At 38.5% G+C, this 16311-nt stretch overlaps 1 protein-coding gene across 1 annotated transcript in view; it reads left to right on the top strand.

Moving 5' to 3' along the window:
* Nucleotides 1-13468, top strand: part of SLC6A2 (solute carrier family 6 member 2) — a 110387-nt gene extending 96919 nt beyond the window's left edge. Inside the window, exons 13-15 of the mRNA XM_032773512.2 lie at nucleotides 7203-7370; nucleotides 11238-11309; nucleotides 12919-13468. Of these exons, the coding sequence (XP_032629403.1) occupies nucleotides 7203-7370; nucleotides 11238-11309; nucleotides 12919-12942 (264 nt within the window). The 3' untranslated portion in view covers nucleotides 12943-13468. The remainder of the gene's footprint in view (nucleotides 1-7202; nucleotides 7371-11237; nucleotides 11310-12918) is intronic.
* Nucleotides 13469-16311: the final 2843 nt, after the last annotated feature.

Below are 16311 nucleotides of genomic sequence, written 5' to 3'. Positions count from 1 at the left end.
CCACTCCAGAGTCCAAAACTGATGGGATGAGTTCATGGGTAGGTATCTCCTTCCTGGAGGGAGTGAGGAATGCAGTCAACACAGCCTCTGTCCTTCATTTGCCTTCAGTGGGCCATCTGATTATATTCAGGATGAGCACTTTCTCTAATTAATGCTTCTTTTCCTGTTCAGTGAGTTACACGATTATAGAGGTTTACAATGCAAACACTCAATATAACTTTATACCATGGGCTATAGAGGTTATAAGTGAGATCAATAATGCAGCGTCCTACAAGCATTATATAAAGTCTAACACTAAATGCATTCTTATCAACTTAACATCTAATATCTATTCTGATAATGCTAACACACAGGTAAGCTAGGCTGGTTTCCAGCTATGCATTTGTAAGTGTTCAGTAAAGTCTGGGATGTTGGCATGAGCCGCACCTGGTCTGCCTTCATCACACCATGGTATACTTCCACCTCCTTTTGACCAGTTGTGCCTCTGGAAACATGTTTGATATGAGGGTGAGAGAGGGCTTTTTCCCTCCCTATCTCCTCTCCATAAGCCCAAGATGGTAGTTGTCCTAGTACTTTTGTACAAAATTTTGAATGTCTAAAATGACAGCTTCAGTTTGCAGATAATACTAACAAATTTGATCTGTATTATGTTTTGGGCATTTGCAGTTTCAGAGAAGTTCAATTCCAAGGACTTAAAAGCTACATAAAATGAGTAGTTAAAACCAGAGAGAGTAACTGCCTGGAAAAAATGTCACCAGTTTTGCCCAATTTTGATCAAAACCATTAGCTGCAATAATACTTTGTACATATTGTGCATCACTTTCCATCCAAGAATCTCAGTGTTCTTTACACAAAACTAAATAAAGGTCCCACAACGTCCTGGACACAAGTACATATTATCTTTGTTATCTAGATAGAGAGATGGAGGCAGCGAGTGTTTATATCACATCCTCTGGATCTCAGAGAATGTCTGCAATAAAGCTGGGAAGTAACCAAAATCTCCTGACTCTCATTCCCTGATTTTTAACTACAATATCTTTCACTTAAAGGTGAAATTGAGATTGAAACTAATGTTACCAAAGTCATCGGAGATATTACCAAACAAAACAAAAAAACAAAAATAACTAAAAAGCCAAAGCTAACTATACCCAGTTATTGGATATTAAAGAAAATGCTGCAGGTACTGTCTGGAAGGAATTATAGGATTATAGATGGAAACTGAATCGGATCTACCTTTGTGTATTCCGTATCCTCTGCCCATCCCAGGTTGTGATTCTGTGCTTCCACTTCAAGAATATAAAATGTGTCTCATTATGACTACAGTGATGCCCAGCAGATGTCAAACAAATTGGTTTAAAAATAACCGAAAGAACAACCCTTTCCTCCCCACAAAGAAACCTATATGGTAATAGGTACATGATTCCAGCTGTTGCCAGAGTTATACAGAACTGCAGGTTGCCCTGCATAAGGAATGAAACATAGGAATTGAGTCAAACCAAATCTAGCATCTAGTCCAATATTCTCTCTCTAACAACAGTCAATATCAGATGCTTCAGTGGAAGATGTAAAGCCCCTGAAATACAATTTTGCGATAACTTGGCCAAGGGGAGAAATGTTTTTCTTGTAGCTATTGGGGCTTTGGTGTTTATCTTTCGATGAGTAACACCATTGACTGTAATTGAGTTTAGCTTTTGATAGGCAAATGCTTGGTGCAAAAATGTGAAACATAACTGGTAAAAGCAGTATCCAGTATGTTTCCTATTGATACTTCATTGATGGAGTTCAAAAGTGTAATACACACAGTACAAAGTGAAACTATTTAATGATTATACCACTGAAACTATCATGTTTGTAACATTCAGAGCAAAATGTACAAATGCTGTCTTCCAATCAACTTAATCTCAACACAAATAACATGCTGCCAATTCAGGTCCAGCCCCAAAATGTAAGATAAATAACTCCATATGGAGTGGTGATGTTTATACCTAATGTTTTAGGCAAATCAAAATATTGGGGGGGGCGTTATTCTGTGCTAAATTTCACTCAGCCATCATTAAACAAATGTGTGTCAACTAAGCACATAACATCTTGAGGCGTTACCATTTATGTATGTGCTTGTTTTTGAATAGTAAAATCAACAATATACACAAGAATGTGACTACATATAAAATTTTACAACTATGTTATAAATGTACTAAAGAATATAATTCAGTTATTAGTGTATTTTTTAGTTGGAGGGTATGAAAATCACAAATGTGGACTAATGCATTAGAATATGTAGGGTGCAATTACTCCAAATGGTTAGCTGTGTGACATAGAGAGGAAAGAGACACATTAAATATAGCTTGTGAGCCTTCTGACATGTATTAAGGAAAATAAACAGATGTTTCATTACATTTTAGAATTTTTTTCCTCCCTGAAATGTGAAGGTAGCATTTGGTAGTTTTATGTAAAGGTTAAAGTTGGAACTAAACTGCAGTTTTATATTAGGTATTTATACATTCACTCCAGGTTATTTGTAGATCAAAAGGTCATGCTGAATATATGGAGATTTTGACATCATTGTGACCTAGGATATTTTCCATTGCATTAAAGTTTATGCTTTCAATATAAAATTGAAAGCAATAGCGATCTGCCAAATAGCTATATCAAATCTGGATCAGATATCGTCTCAAAGTTCAAAATTAGCTATCAAACAGTTAATGACACAAGGCATTCCTATCAAGACATATTTATGATGGGATACACCAATACATTTTTAAAAGGGAAAACATTTTAATAGCATACTTAGCATCTGATATCATCCATTAAGTAATGAGCCAATGAAGCATACACTGAAGTCAGTCAGTCATATTTTATATTAATGTTCCATTTCTAAGTGTTTTATACAAGGTTAATAAATGATCAGAAGATGTTATAAATGTTACAGACATGAGGACTGTATGTTGAAGATAATTATAACCACATCAGTAGAAGGTATATAGAGATGGTTATAAATCATTGTTACATAAACAACCTATTGACTTGTTAAATGCTCTAACAATAGATTAACCATTTAGTAGCCCTTTAAACACTAGTTATAACTATAAACTTAGTATAAATTGTGACCCTCAGGGGTAGATCCTGCAACCAAATCCACACACATTTTTGGATCCAGATCCCAATCTACAATAGTTCGAATGAAAATGCTGGATCTAACTTTCTTGCATACCACACTCCCTCCAACCCAACTTTTGAGAATGGGAAGCCCAGTTCTGGATTCAATTTTACAGCATGAACCTAGCTGTAGGGAAGTAAATGAAAGATGTTCCAATGGTGTTTTCCTGGCTACCAGGCTTCATGTCAATTTTGGGTATTTGGTATGTAACCTCAGCTCTATTTTCCATCACACAATTGCTCACAGATGTCTGTGTGTAGGATGTGGGATGCAGCATAGTAGTCACTGTCTTTCCAAATAAGCTTATTCTAGTATAAATATGTTACCAATTGTTCTCTAAATTATTTAGTGATGAACTGCATGGTCAGGGTTAGATAACTACCCACCTTCAGTGTAGACAGGTGATAATTGGAAAGCGAATTAAAAAAGAATTGCTAATCTCTCTAAAGTATATGCTTTAATATCTACTGTAAACATGAAAATATGTACCTTTCTGGATCAGTAGATGCTGCATCCTCTAGCCATGCATATAGTCCTAGAAGACTTCCAGAATTAAAGTCCAATATTGTCAATCATTGACTGAGTGTAACTACTATATATAGATACTTTCTAATACCTGTGGGGAGAGTACACATATTTTAGAGAACATTGAGTAGCTTGATTCTAATGGTCTGGGGTTTTTCAGATGTCTTAAAAGGTTATATGGACACTGTAAGCATGATATATTAGGGGAAAAACATAGTCCATACAATTTTTTATTACCTATATTTTGTTTCCATTATAAATTGTGAAAATAAAGCAATGGAAATGCTTTTTTGTTGTTGTTTGTTTTAAACCAGAGGGAAAATCTGAATTGAAAAGATGTAGCAGAATTAGAGGGGGCTCAGAGATAGTGAGAAAAGAGTGGAATTGTTTAATTTACAGGATATTAATAAGAGGAGCTATAAATTTTATATGGTATAATGAATGGCATAGAGAAGGTAGATCAGGAACTTCTGTTAACTGTCTCTTATAATGAAAGAACAAGACAACAAATACAAAGCTGATTAAGGTAATAGTTTTTAATACAATGTACCCTGTGGAACTCATTGTCACATGAGATCAATGAATCTAAGAACTTTACAGGATTCAAAAAACAATTGGTCAAAAAAGATAATAAAAATAATGAATTAGAATAGTTAAATATTTAAAAGTATTTTGGAAGGGATGTAAACCTGAATGCTTCACAACATAAATCAGCCTCTAACAAGTGGTTTTTAAGAGGAAATTTTACTTGGGGGTAGGTTACCCCATAATTGCCTAGTTCAGGGGTCCTTCACTTTCCTCAGAAGCATTTGGTACTGACCACTGTCCAGGATAATGGATTAAAAGGCTACCTGTTCTAATTTAGTATAGCAATTCCTATGTTCCTAAATATAAACAGTCTTTCCATAGGATACTAGATCAAACATTTATCTTAGGAGTTTTAGATATCCACATATCTATGTTAGCATTAGGAAATGTCTTGTTGAAACATTATCCCCACATTTCTCACAGCTATTGAATGCCAGCCAAAAATATCATGAGGTGAACCAACATTTGTGAGTATATAGCATTTCTAGCATTCTTGCTGATTTGAAAAAGCTATCTCAGTAGCTTTTGACATTCTAGGCCCGGTCTACACTAGAAAATTACGTTGGCTTAACTACACACCCCTGAATGGCATAGTTAAACTGACCTTAGTCCCTGTGTAGACAGCATTAAGTTGACAGAAGATTTCTTCTGTTGACCTAGCTATGAACTTTTGGAGAGGTGGATTACCTATGCTAGTGGGAGAACCCTGCCCATCAGCATAGGTAGTGTCTACACTAAAGTGCTTCTGTAGCCCTTCAAGTGTAGAGAAGCCCTCAGTTTCTGAACATTTTAATCTGAAGTAGTTGCATGGCCCAAGGGTGAATAGCCCAGGGGACAAAAAGAAATTACCAATGTACTTTGCACATTGAGATTATACACACATACTGATAGTCATCCAATTTATTTTCTGACAAATACAACATTTAAAGACATTTCTGGTGAGTGATTCTATTGACATTGTACTACAATATCTCTAACAAAACTCAGACATATTATACTGAATCAATAAGTGCTTCAGAATGTTCCTAGCCTGCACTGTATTATAATTCTAACTTTCTTTCAATAGGACACAGAATCCAAGGAAGATACATTTTGATGGGCATAACAGTGGCTGAGTTTGTCAATTTTCAGTAGCTCATGTCCAACATGGAGCAGGAGCTAGAAAAAAAATACCCTCAAGCATCTTATTTGTTTAAGTGGGATAGAAAGTGCTGCTGTATATTGAGAGAATGGGACATCTGGCCAAGCTGTCCCAAAAATCTTTAGACAGAAGAGCTTTTTTCCCCAGAGCTGGGCAAGTAATGGTTTTCCTCACCCACAAACACTTTCAAAATTTCAAAAACTGCCCCACTCCAAATCCCCATCAGGATGAAACTAGAAACCTTTCAATTTTTGTCACAAAATAAAACCAACGCACATAGAATCAAGTCTGAGACTAGTCAATAATAGCAAATAGCCTGGTGGTGAGAGCACTCACATGCAGTGTGGGAGGCCCAAGCTCAAGTTCCTGCTCTGCCTGATTTGGAGCAGAGACTTGAATCTGTGTTTCCCACATCTTTGCTGTAACCACTGGGCTAATGGCAATTCTGGGGACAGGTGGACACACACACTTGAGAAAATTTTCTAATGATATAAACTGAACATGGCACACATTAAATGAAATAAAAACTGGCTAACTGATAGGTCTCACAATGTAATTGTAAATGGGAAATTATTGAGTGGCTGTGTTTCCAGTGGGTTCCCGCAGGGATTAGCTCTTGACCCACTGTTGTTTAACATTTTTATCAATGTCCAGTAAGAAAACATAAAATCATCACAGATAAAGTTTGCAGATGACACACAAAAATGGGGGAAATGGTAAATAATGAAGAGGACAGGTCACTGTGTCAGAGAGATCTGAATTACTTGGTAAACTGGGCGCAAGCAAACAATATGCATTTTAATATGAGTGAATGTACATCTAGAAACAAAGAATGTAGGTCATACTTATAGGATACAGGATTCTATCTGAAAAATATTGGTGGCTCATGGTGTCTGAGAGCTCCCAATGAGACACTGTGGCCAAAAGAGCTAATGCAGTCCTTGGATGAACAAACAGAAGAATCTCAAATAGGAGCAGAAAGATTATTTTACCTCTATATTTGACAGTGGTGCAACTACTGCTGGAATAGCATGCCCAGTTCTGATGCCCACAATTTTAAGAAAAATGTTGATAAATTAGAGAGGGTTCAGAGAAGAGCCACATGAATGATTAGAAAACTTGCCTCATGGTAATAGACTAAAAGAGCTTAATCTGTTTATTTTAACAAAGAGAAGCTTAAGAGGTGACTTGATTACAGTTTGTAAGTATCTACATGGAGAACAAATATTTAATAACAGGCTCTTCAGTCTAGCAGAGAAAAGTAAATTTGGACAGTTCCATCCTTATGAAGCATTGCTAGAACCCCTGAGGAAAAGGACAGAGGGATCTTGAGGAGTCCTCAGGGACCCTTTGAAAATTTCTGTGCATAATCCTGTCCTGGACCCATGACTTCAGCCTTGAGACCTTCCCCATCTCTAACTCTAGTCTAAACTACAGAATAACAAGTCAGCCTCCCCTGTCTGCTTCAGAAGTAGGAGAGGAAATCCCCCTTTCACAGCAGCATGTAGTCTGCCAGTGATGCTCACTAGTACACAGGGCAGATACAAATAGGCTGGCTGGAATTTTATGATTTTTCTGACCATTAACATTATTCGTGAGTGCCCTAAGTGGTTCCACACTGTCATCTAAAAGGGACACATTGTAAATAGGCTGAAGATAGGGCCTATTGCACAGGTCTAGGTATCCCCTTTGCACTGGGCAGCCTGCCTAATCTAACAGATGGGCTTCTTTTCCAGTTGGAGTTTTTCCAAAGGGCTAAAATTGTGGTTCTTTCTATTTTTTCTTCCTTAGTTTGTGGTGATAGTCAGTATTATAAACTTCAAACCTCTGACCTATGACGACTACACCTTCCCTCTCTGGGCAAATCGCATTGGCTGGGGAATTGCATTATCTTCAATGATCCTCGTGCCTGCCTATATTATCTATAAATTTCTGAACGTGCGTGGGACCTTTAAAGAAGTAAGTGGAGTGCTAATAAAATGTCATGAAATGTTATTATGAAATGAATGTGCTGGATTTGCGTTAACAGTTTGCTTCTCTAGCTCCCCAGACACATTACTCGTTGTGTGACCTTTCAGTTCCAGCTTTCTAACTGGCTGGAATTACACGCTGGATTTAATACACCCTATTCCAGTTTCTAGACAGAAATTAGTCTGCCAGAATGCTCCACTGTAGTTCATAGAAGTATTTTTAATGCACGTTTTAAAGTTGAATTAGTAGATTTTTCTCAACTGTAGAAATATATATAAATGGATGCCTTCAAATACAGCATCCAGAATAAAGAGTGGACCCAGTCCAGATGCTTTCCTTAGACAGCAATTTGGTCCATGATTCTCAACAGGAGTGCTGTGCCTCTCTGAAAATCTGGGCACTTCATTGAGGTGCTTAAAATAGATTAGGCCACTCATCTGAAAATATGGTTCCAAATGTTTATTGTATAGTTGATATTAAAAAAAAGTTGGAGGGTGGGTAATTATAGAACTAGTGACATTATCTATTGTGAACGTTGCTTGACAGTTCCCATTCATAGACCCTGTTTTCAGTTGCTTATAATTTCTTACTGCGCGGAATCAGGCTGAATATTCTTGGAAAACTTTAGCCGAAATAGAAGAGTCATTACCAGAAATGAAGCTGTGAAAAATAAGTTCTATTTCCCATATTAAAAAATTCTGGGGAAAATTTGAATTGCTCTAGAGTCCCTATGCTTTGGAGCGGGGACTTGGAATTTGGAAGGGTGTAGACTTTGTGTCAGGAATGTGCCTTTTGCTAGTCCTATGGAAATCTGCCGAAACGTGGGCAAGTGATAAGCTTTGAAAAATGGCCATTCATATGTGCTCAGTAAAGATTTCTTAAGGCTTGTCTACAGCTATTCAGGAATAGTGATTAAACTTTAAATTAACACCATATCTTTATCCAAATTAACTTTCAAGTAGATTTTTTGCAGCTAGATTCCCCAAAGATTCAGTCCACACTGGGTTGGAGCATATTGTTTCCTGCAATTGCAGCTCTGGGCTCCTACAGGCTCTGCGGGGGCACCTGAACTGAGAACAGGGAGACTCTCTCTCCTGTACTCTCAATGACACCCCATGCTGGACCCAGGCAGCTGCCTGATTTGAATGCAGAGTGGCAAGAATAGGACCTGTGAAAGAGGAAAGGGGAATAGATTGGGAAAAAGACAAGAGGGTGGGGCAAGACTGAGTCTGGAGGGAGGGGGATAGGGAAGGGAAACTGGGAATGGGACTTAGGTTGGGGTGGAGACTGGGAGTGGCTAGGGACAGAAATGGGGAGATACCAGAGCCAGTAGGTGAGTAAAGAGTGGACAATGAGTTGGGCTGGAGGACACTAAGATTGGATGAGGACCCTTGGGAGGCAGATTGGGACTGAGATTCTGTGGGGATGGGAAACATGTGCAAGTGTGTGTTTGGGAGAGGACTAGGAATTGCTGGGCAAAGGGATTGGTCCAGGGAGTCCAGAGGGGTGAGACTAGGACTTGCTGGGCACAGAGACTGGCACTTGGATAAGACTCCTGAGGAGTGGAGACTGAGATGAGAAACCAGAGATGCAGAATACACGGGGCTGAGACAGGCAGGTTGGAGGGGATGGGACAAAAGGAATTCAAGCTTTGGTGGAAAGGCACAGAGGAGTCTGTGCCCACTAGACAACTCCCCTCCGCAGCCTTGAACAGAACCCAAGATTCCCTTGTCTCACCATTCCTTTGCTAATTTCCTAACTTCTGAGTGCTTGACTTTGCTACCCTAAAAATGTTCTTTTAACATAGTGTTATTGTGTGTAATGTTAATCTAGTGTGTTATTGTTCTGCTTAAGAGGAACCTGGTTTCTATGGTGAAAAAAATACATCTAATTATTTTTCATTACAATCTCACTGCTCTATACGTGCCTCAAATTACTATTTCAAAATGACACAAGTTTAAGATTCACTGATCATATTAATTTTCTCATCACTGTCACTGGAAATTCTTATCCATGCTCCAAAGGAATCCACAAATAGGGTTTAGAAAGTAAAGCCACCTTTAGATCTGTTTTCAACCCTTTAAAAATACCAAACATACTCCTAAAACATTGAAATTTTGATTGTTTTATGTTCATTATAGCCCAGTATTTTAAAACTCGGGCAAGCACAGTTTGAATATCATCTGGTTTATTGCTAACAGTTGGATTTCAATCATAGTATCTATCCATAATCTGAAAAGATGCCCCTAGGTTTGTCAAAATTCAGACTGCCACAAAGAAGCATTTTATGGTTTCTCAGAAACAATTGACATAGCCAACAATTGCAACAATTTTTCCTTTCTTCTCCCGAGCAAATGACATGAATCCTTCACATTTTTCATGTGTTCTGCACTCAGACATTCTATTGACCTCAGCAGAAGATCTGTGTGTGGAACAAGTGCAGAAAATGCACTCTGGGTCTGATGCAAAACCTGCTGAAGCCAATGGAAATGTGTCAATTGACTTCAAAAGGTTTTGGATCAGGTCCTTTAATTCCAGTGGAATTTAATTATCTTTTAAACCTATTATTCAAATAGAGTTGTGAGGTAACCAGGCATATTATTATAGTTCAGTCTTCTATTTCTGAGCCTCAAATTCAAATAGTCTCCTACTTTGTTAGGACAAGAGAAAGGTAAGAAAGACAATTCCATAGGCTCAACTGGGAGCCTTCTTGCATGCACAGGGGAGTAAGAGGGAGTCTGATCCTTCTTATATCGGTGGGCAGGCTAGCTAGAGTGCAAGCATGGGGAAGACAGCGGCCACTGCTGGTCAGCTATTCCTTCTCCTGCTCAAATGGATAAGAGTACACAGGGAGCAGATGAAGACTTTACTCCACCCCCCAACACATCAGGTTAATTAGCAAAACCAGTGTAGACAGGGAGCCAGGAACCTGACTGAGGTCCTCTGAGTTACAATCTGATTCCTGCACTGCCCTTTACTCCTGCCTGCTGGTTTGTAGGGTTACGATCCAGCCCTGTGCAATCAATGTTCTGCAAAACCTTTGGCTTCCTTTTCACTGGGGTTTGTGCAAACCCTTTATTTTGTTCAGTTTCTCTTTGCAAATCCCTTTCAAGCAACACCAAAACCTCACAGCAGAATTCACTTTAGTCCACTGAGTTTCACCTGCTTGCAGAAGCTGATGACACAAAATTATAGGGCAAGCTCAGGTTTGCTCGCAAAGCTTGAACCTTAGCAATACCCAAAAATAAAAGGGCTGCAGATAAAGGGGAAGCCATGCCCAAAATTCTTAGTATAAGATATCAAGGGCTAAATTATGGCTATTCAGCTTGCAATAGAGGGAGAGAGGACGGAACCTCTCTAGTAGGAGCTCCAAGAGGCATACACACTGCCCATTGAAGTGCATGCCAGAGCAATGTTTGTGTGTGCTCCCAAATGACGCTACAACCTAGGCTTTGTGGACAATGTGGAGGGGTACCCTCCCATGCGCCTTTCTTCACCTGTTTGCATTGTTACTAGCCTCCAGCAATCCTTGCAGTCAGGAAGTTCAAGGGCTGTGGTGCCAAGTAGCTCCTGGAGCCCTTTTCCCATGATGGGGGGACGGGGGTGGGGGAGAACCAGCTAAAATTTATCATAAACATTCAGTTGTTGCTGTGAGATTAGGACTACCATCAAGAAGCTCAAACTATAATACACTTTGGTGTCTCAATGATTACGTCCTCTCTCTGGGCTCAGTGATATTAAAAATTAAGTCACACACTATTTCCCTGTAAACTCAGGGATAATATCCTCTATCTGCAGATCTAACCCATTTAACATGGCTAACTTTCTTTCCTGTGTGCCTCCACTCTTGTTTAGAGACTAGCTTACTGCATCACACCTGAGAACGAACACCATCTTGTGGCACAAGGGAACGTGAGGCAGTTTAAGGTGTGTATTCCTTCTCCCTACCTCCCTGCCCACTCCCTTATCCTTTGCACCCTTAGCAAGTTTGACTGGCAAATGAAAGTGGATTTGTTTCCTTTCTGCCTTTTGCCAGTATGTGGCTTTTGTGGGTGGGAAAATGCCATGTGCATCGGCCTTGTAGGACTTTTGGTGCCTTTTACCATTTTAACAATATGACCCTATAGAGTCCCTGAGGTTATCCCACAGCAGATCTAGTTCCAAGCATTTTTGTTCATATGCAGTCATGGTGAGATCTCATCAAAGAACATCTTGGCAATGATCAATTCCAGACCATCATGCAGTTTTGGGAAAAAAAAGTATTATGAGATGCTTCTCGCATAAGTTATTTCATAGGGATCTGGATTGATGGTTTCTACCTCAAACTCCAAATATATGCCACCAGTCATGACAAAGAGGCAAGCAAATATCCTGTGACAAGAACTCACTTACAAAGTGGTTATGCTGAGATGACCCAATACGGAGATGTAATAGGTCTTCCCCATATGCTTACAGGTTGAACACGTTCTTTGTTTTGCATGGGTGGTCTTTAAGCAACCATGACAAAGATGCTATAAGTTTCCAATGAGGCCTTCGACTTAGCAAATAAAATGAGCCTGTTGAAAAACTCTTTCCTAAAAGTGAAAAGGGATACAAAATCCCATTCTGCTCTGTTATCAACATTCATACTGTATTGTTTTTTGCCTCCATTGTTAAAAGTAACTAATAATTATGTACAATAGTTCAAAACTTGCTAATTCAGATTCAGGTACTGGTCATGAAAAATAAGGTGAAAATTTGGCTCTTTATATTTAGTTTGAAACAAAAGCAAGAAACTGAATAGGCAAAATACTTGCTATATATGAAGGAGAATTATTTCTATATATTTTAGAGTGATATAGTAGATATTTTCCCTTATATTTTAATACCTCAAATGTAAGTGATTACGGCTCAAGATTTCAAATGTGTGTTTCCATATTTTCTCTGTAATTACTGCACATGAACATGCACACATGGGCTATATGCACATATTTCTGCACAATTCTGAACATTTGAACCCAAATACATAATGGTATAACATATCTTTTCAGCAGTTTTGGATTTAAATTATGGAGGTTGGGAAAATATACAAAAAGTAGAAAGGCATAATTTGAAAAAAGCAGGAGTGGGGCTCTGACAATAGAATTCCTGGATGATGTGTCAATCACTTAGGCCTGTTTATTGACTTAAATTACTGTTTCCAAATAGCCATCATCAGTAGCAGAAAAACTTCATGATTATTGGACATTGTTTAAGCAGTTTAACAAAACATTAAGCAGTGTGCCTATCTCATGATGTAACTAGTATCTTAGTTATGTTTCCCTAATGACCAATTGTTGTGCATTTTAAAACTGTCCGATTATTAAATTATTGCTATATCAGACAAGCTGGTTGTTAATAGAAACTGGGATTCATTCTGAAAATACTGGTAGTCAATTTTTCCTGCTTTTCTGTAATTCAAGATTTGTCATCTCCCTTATTTCATACTTACTCTCATCACTATCATTTAAATCAATAATATATTATCAAATAAATAATGGCTTCTGTTTCCTTTCAGCTTCAACACTGGCTATCAATATGACAACTTGACAGGTTGAGGAAAAAGCCAATACATTAAACTAAACTGGGATTAAATGAAAAGTCAAGTTCAAAGCTCTCTTGATTGTGCTTGGACCTGGCTGGCTCAGAGCTCATCTACTGATTCCTTTGAGGGAAGACAGCTTCTGCTCCCTGTTTTCTCTATTACTTGGTTTCAAATGAACTTACAGACTGGTTTTCCATTTCCTTATATCTTTCAGTGCCATGAGATCCATTCTTGAGCAAATTTGTGAGCTTTGATAGAGATAGAAGTGGAGGAGGGAGCAGAAAATCATCATTAATTAAAGAAACTCTTGTCTTGGAGAAATAAATAAAAAAACATAATTCCTTTAATAATTCCTGCCACAACATTGTTTAGAGACCAACTATATACTCAGAGATGGATGCATCTCAATTATGAGACAAGAGTGACTTTAAGTGAACATTCATGCCATTTGCTTTCTTTCAAGACTATCCTTTGGATATAATTTTGCATCCTTCTGAAGTAAAGACTCAGTGCTTCACTTTCAGTGGTTTATTAGTCTCTTCTTTCGGTGAAGAAGGCTGTCTTTGCTGTATATGTCTGTGCCATTTTCTGTGCAGTTGAACTATACACACGGAAAAGTAACAGGGATGGAATTAAATTCCTATTGTTGTGGCTATTGAGTACAGAAAGTAGTTTAAACAATACACTGTACTTAACAATGCAAACATATTCCTTTATGTCAGCTATTAAAATGGCTTTATGTATCACATGATCCATATTCTACAGACTTTGAGTTAAGCACCAAAAATATTTACAAGTAGTCAGATTTTCCTTCTACATTCTGTTATATTGTGTGACAAAGAATGTACAGTATATATAAATATATAGGAACAAAGGCAATGATCTTTAGAATAAGCCACGCTATCCAGTGGCACCAAAATATCAAATGTTGGCTTTGTGCAAGTGCACTATTATTCTAAATGTCCTCTAGGTTCAACTGCCAGAACGTTTTAAGAGTTGTGTAGAACATCTTGGATGGAGGGGTCTTCTAGACATAACTGCATTATCTAGGCCTACTCCCTCTTTTGTATATTGCAAGCAGCTTTATGCTAGCTAGAAAATACAGAGCAATCTTAGTGTGATTGGGTGCTGTTCTGTATGGTCACTGTTTTAAAGTCATATCTTCCCAGTGATCACTAGATTGCAGTAACTGGGATCTACTTATTACAAGAAATATTCTAAATTTTAGAAACAGCAGGTTCTCAGTTGAATCTAGTCTGGAGTTAGAGCCTTAATGCTGAATTTCTTTGCCTTTATATGTTCAATTCAGTTTCCTAATGTTTTTTAAAATATATGTAGCGTCTCCTTTTTTAATGGTTATTTATATTTTTTTTAATTCTTCATTTTTTATATCATCCTGGAAGTCTGAAAATAAAAGTTTTCCTTATTGATTTTGTCCTTTTCCATTTAACAACCATTGACTTCCTTCCAACCCCTGATGTTTCTAATAGAATTGAAATATATCTGCTTCTCTTTTTTACTTTATTCTTTATGCCTCAGCATGATTGAAAAGCCAGAAATATTTAACAGTTCTTAAAAATAGCTTCTCTTCTATTTTCAGTGTCTAAGTGACAAAGTATTGTCATTGTCTTGTTTTCTTCTTCAAAACACAGTGTTTTAAACCCAAAGGGCATTGTCAGTTTTTTACCCAAGCTAATGGACAGTAACCTGGCAGGACAGCTATGGTAATTTATATACAAAAATCAAGGAGTTTAAAATGTTAAAATTAAAGTACTGTATTTACCTAAGAGTCCAAACAACATCTTCTATAAAGAGGAAAGTAAGTTTATGATTCTTTTTTAAGAGGTCATTATATCGTCACTCTAATCAGCATTGCTTCTTAAAATTATGCTGGGGTCCTTATTTTGTAGATGTAAATCTTACTTGGAGAATGGCATAGCTTGCACAGTCAGTGTTCTGGGGTGACAGAAAAGCGTCTCAGAATGGTTATGGTGATCAAACTGAGAAATAGCAGAGGACTGCTAAATGTGCAAATCATCACGTCTCATCACATCATATTCCTTTAGCTCTGCACATCAATGGTAAACTTACAGGCTAATAAGCTACGGCAATGTTTACTTGTGAAAATCTGCCAATATACAGTGAAATGGCCGCCAATGTAATGCTCTTACATCCTAAAGTCTGTGTGGTTTTTCCTTCTTCTATCTAACGGCTTGTCTGCACTGGCACTTTACAGCACTGCAACTTCCTTGCTCAGGGGTGTGAAAAACACACACGCCCCAGTGCAGCAAGTTTCAGCACTGTAAAGCGCCAGTGTAAACAGTGCACCAGTGCTGGGAGCCGTGCTACCTGTGCTGGAAGCTACGCCTCTTGTGGAGGTGGGTTTTTTTGAGCGCTGGGAAAACTCTCTCCCAGTGCTCTGCTGTGAGTACACAAGCCACATTCAAGTGCTGCCGCAGCAGTGCTTTGCGTTGCCAGTGTAGACTAGCCCTAAAGGACATTGGAGTTTGCTCCAACCAGCATGTTAGGGGCCTGGTCCTGCAAGTACTTACTCTGGTAGTAATAATAATTCTTACTACTGTGAATAGTTTCCACAGGTGGCTATGCCCAGGGCTAGGGTGATTCCTCATTAAATTATTGTTGGTTTGTATTGTGGTAGCACATTAGGACCCCACTTATGGGGCAGGACCCAATTGTGCTAGGCACTGTACAAACACAGAACAAGAAAATGGTCCCTGTCCAAAGAGATTACAAACAATCTAAGGGCTCGTCTACACTTGAAATGTTACAGTGGCACAACTGCATCACTTCAGTGTAGACATTCCCTATGCTGACATGAGGGTTTTCCCCTCGGCGTAGGTACTCTACCTCCTGGAGGCAGTAGCTAGGTCCTAGCGCTGTCTACACTGGGAGTTAGGTCAGCTTGCACAGGGGTGTGGATTTTTCACACCTCTGAGTAACATACCTGGGTAAACCTAACTTTTTAGTATAGACCAGGCCTAGGTATAAGACAAGAGATAATAGGTGGAGGTGAAACACAGAGGAATTCTGTTGTCAATGGAACTACTCAGGATAGGAAGTGCTTGCATGATTGGTCCTTATTTCAGAGTGTCAGCCAGAAGGAGTCTCTCACAGTTATTACGAGGCATGTCTTCTGCCCCAGAGATGGAAAATGTTGTCTCTGATTCTCCATTAAATGAGGGAGCAAGATGAGTCACTTTATCACATCTCCTGGATGACAGAAAAGTGTGTTGCTGTTAGATGCGACCTCAGGGCCTGCTGAGTAATGAAATACTTTCAAGGAAGCCATGACTGATTATGTGAACAAGGTGCTAAAGACTTACTCTGTACTTTGTAAGGCAATAT

This window comes from Chelonoidis abingdonii, chromosome 19 (assembly GCF_003597395.2).
Source record: "Chelonoidis abingdonii isolate Lonesome George chromosome 19, CheloAbing_2.0, whole genome shotgun sequence".
NCBI lineage: Eukaryota > Metazoa > Chordata > Testudines > Testudinidae > Chelonoidis > Chelonoidis abingdonii.
This window is presented reverse-complemented; position numbering and strand designations above follow the sequence as displayed.